At 46.2% G+C, this 2,875-nt stretch overlaps 1 protein-coding gene across 1 annotated transcript; it reads left to right on the top strand.

Moving 5' to 3' along the window:
* The first annotated feature begins 1,094 nt into the window (after window positions 1–1,094).
* Window positions 1,095–2,618, top strand: LOC127311361 (probable O-methyltransferase 2). The gene is made up of 2 exons (XM_051341787.2): window positions 1,095–1,968; window positions 2,074–2,618. Exons 1-2 carry the CDS (start codon window positions 1,168–1,170, stop codon window positions 2,371–2,373), a joined length of 1,101 nt encoding a protein of 366 aa, XP_051197747.1. The 5' UTR covers window positions 1,095–1,167; the 3' UTR covers window positions 2,374–2,618.
* Window positions 2,619–2,875: the final 257 nt, after the last annotated feature.

Below are 2,875 nucleotides of genomic sequence, written 5' to 3'. Positions count from 1 at the left end.
TTGCCTTTCCTTAGTGCAACGAGTCAACCGCCTGGAGCTGGACCGTAGCCAAGTTGGAGTGGTGGTTCAAGACATCAAGGCTATGGCGTCAAGCTTCGCTTCGGTGTCTTTCATCCACGTTTATCGTCAATGTAATATTGCGGCTCATTCTTTAGCTCGTTCTGCTGAACTGTTTATTTCGGTCACGTTTAGAAACTCTATTCCGGATTGCATCCGGCAAACCATTTGTAATGGTATATCTTGATTAATAAAGAGCCGCATTCTCAAAAAAAAAAAAAAAAAGCGCCGCATGGAGACACTCATCAAGGAATCCACGAGGGGCTCGCGATCCTAGTTCAACATCAATACTCCGATCTAGACGTGTCACTGATGACGAATTAGGTATCTGATACTTTTGCTATTTTTGCAATTCTAGACATTAATTTACTAGATCTAACTCTCTCTGGCCACAAGACCTACCAACCACCAAATAAATTCATCAAAATCAGATGGCCGATTGATTCGGTCGATGCCAGCCTGGCTTTGGATGGGAGAGTGGACCTCTGAATCTCTCATATATAAAAGCTCATTTACTGTACTGTCTCGCGTTTCGCGTGTGATTGAGACTAGTCACAATGGGAAGTATCATACACTACTATCATACACATGATACTAGTTTATGATACTAACCCCACAATGCATAGTTTCGTAAGATAGTATCATAGTATCATCATATTTAATGTTTTGTAGAATTTCAATGCAAATGTGTGTACATGATGTGTTTGCTATTAAGTTTTCTAGTTTTACATGCTATGATACGGTATCATATTATGATACCACTCTCATCTCTCACCTCATTAATTGGTGTGCTACATCAGATTTTTGCCAACATAGCATGCATGATACTACTTATGATACTCCCATTGTGGCTAGTTGGACTGATGCATATCCTGATATCCATATTTTATACTGTAGTCTCGTGTTTCGCACGTGGGGTCCCTTGAGCTGACACCTTCGGCTTCCACAGCTAACCAAACACGAACACGTATGGTGATCCTCAACATTGGCTGAGGTGCCATTAGCAGTTGGTTACTAGCTATATAAACACTTGGATGCTACACTATTAGAGCAAAGAATTCCCAAAGCAACCGCATAGCAACTAGACACTCATCAGAGAGAGAGAGAGCAATGGCGTCTAATACCATAGAGATGCCCACAGACGCTGAGCTGCTGCAGGCACAAGCTGACCTGTGGCGCCACAGCCTCTACTACCTCACATCCATGGGACTTCGGTGCGCCGTCGAGCTTGAGATCCCGACTACCATCCACCACCTCGGCGGGGTGACTTCGCTGCCCAACCTGATGTCTGCGCTGTCCCTTCCCTCGGTTAAGATGCCGTTTCTCGGCCGCCTCATGCGCGTGCTCGTCACGTCGGGTGTCTTCGCAGCGGACAACTCCGAGTCCGGCGAGGAGCTGTACCGCCTCACCCCACTGTCCCGCGTGCTGGTGCACGGTGTCGTCGCCGACGAGCACCACAGCCAGAAGTACTTCGTGCTCGGTGTCACCTCGCCGCATTACACGGAGGCGGCGTTGGGGCTGGCCGACTGGTTCAAGAAGGACACCGAGCCACCGGTACCGTCGCCCTTCGAGGACAGGTATGGTGTGCCACTCTTTGATGAGAAGACGGCACTCCTTGACAAGGAGCTTGACGACGTTGTGAACAAAGGCTTGGCTGCCCATGACAACTTGGGGATTGCCACCATACTGCGTGAGTGCGGTGACATCTTTAAGGGGGTCGAGTCTCTGACTGACTGTTGCGGTGGTGATGGAACCACGGCAAGGGCCCTCGTCAAGGCTTACCCGCACCTCAAATGCACTGTGCTAGACCTCCCCAAGGTGATCGAGAAAGCCCCAGCTCATGATGTCATTGAGTTTGTTGCCGGTGACCTCTTCCACAACGTCCCACCATCTCAAGCTGTGATGCTCAAGGTATGGCATGACAAATCAACAACGCTTAAATTTTAGCTTACAACACCTACAAATCACGAGTATTTTATCATCTTCTAATGTTGTGAACTTCATATATTGGTGTAGCTTGTGCTTCACTTTTGGAGTGACGAGGATTGTGTGAAGATCCTATCCCAGTGTAGGAAGGCCATTCCTTCACGCGAGGAGGGAGGGAAGGTAATAATCATCGAAATCGTGGTTGAACCTTCCTTAGGACCAATAATGTTTGAGGCCCAACTCTTGTTTGATATGCTCATGATGGTGAACACAAGAGGAGGTCAACGTGATGAAAAGCACTGGCGTGAGCTATTCATGCAGGCTGGGTTCACAGACTACAAAATTGTGAAGAAACTGGGAGCTCGATCCGTCATCGAGGTCTACCCATAAGATGTTGTTCCCCATAGATATAAATAAAGGAGTTGATTAGTTTTCAAATAAAAGGTTCCACGGATCTTGCAGTAGCTGAAGCGCTGGTTTTTAGTTGTTTAGAGAACAACTAGCATTAAAGCACTCGGTGTGTGTATGTGCGCTGATCGTGTGTTTGGGTGTACAACCCACAACGCCTTCGTTGGCATTATGGTTGCCGTGCATATGATATATAATTATCATATTATATTACTTTGCATTAATAATGGCATTTGTTTATTTGGGCAAAATGCAAACTGAGATTAAACTTCAAGGTTAACTTTTAATGACTTAACTATTGCAATTGGTAATCAGTCCCAAGCAAAGACCAATCATGTCTACTGGTTGGTTATATTATAGTTGGTTGCAGTGTGGGTATATCTTTAGCGGGGTTGTATGGAGTTAGAGCATCTCCGGTCGCGTCAGTTTGGAGGACCGCAGACAAGAAATGGAGAAAAACGCTTTTCAGTCATGTCCCTCAAAA

Source organism: Lolium perenne, chromosome 7 (assembly GCF_019359855.2).
Source record: "Lolium perenne isolate Kyuss_39 chromosome 7, Kyuss_2.0, whole genome shotgun sequence".
Lineage (NCBI taxonomy): Eukaryota > Viridiplantae > Streptophyta > Magnoliopsida > Poales > Poaceae > Lolium > Lolium perenne.
This window is presented reverse-complemented; position numbering and strand designations above follow the sequence as displayed.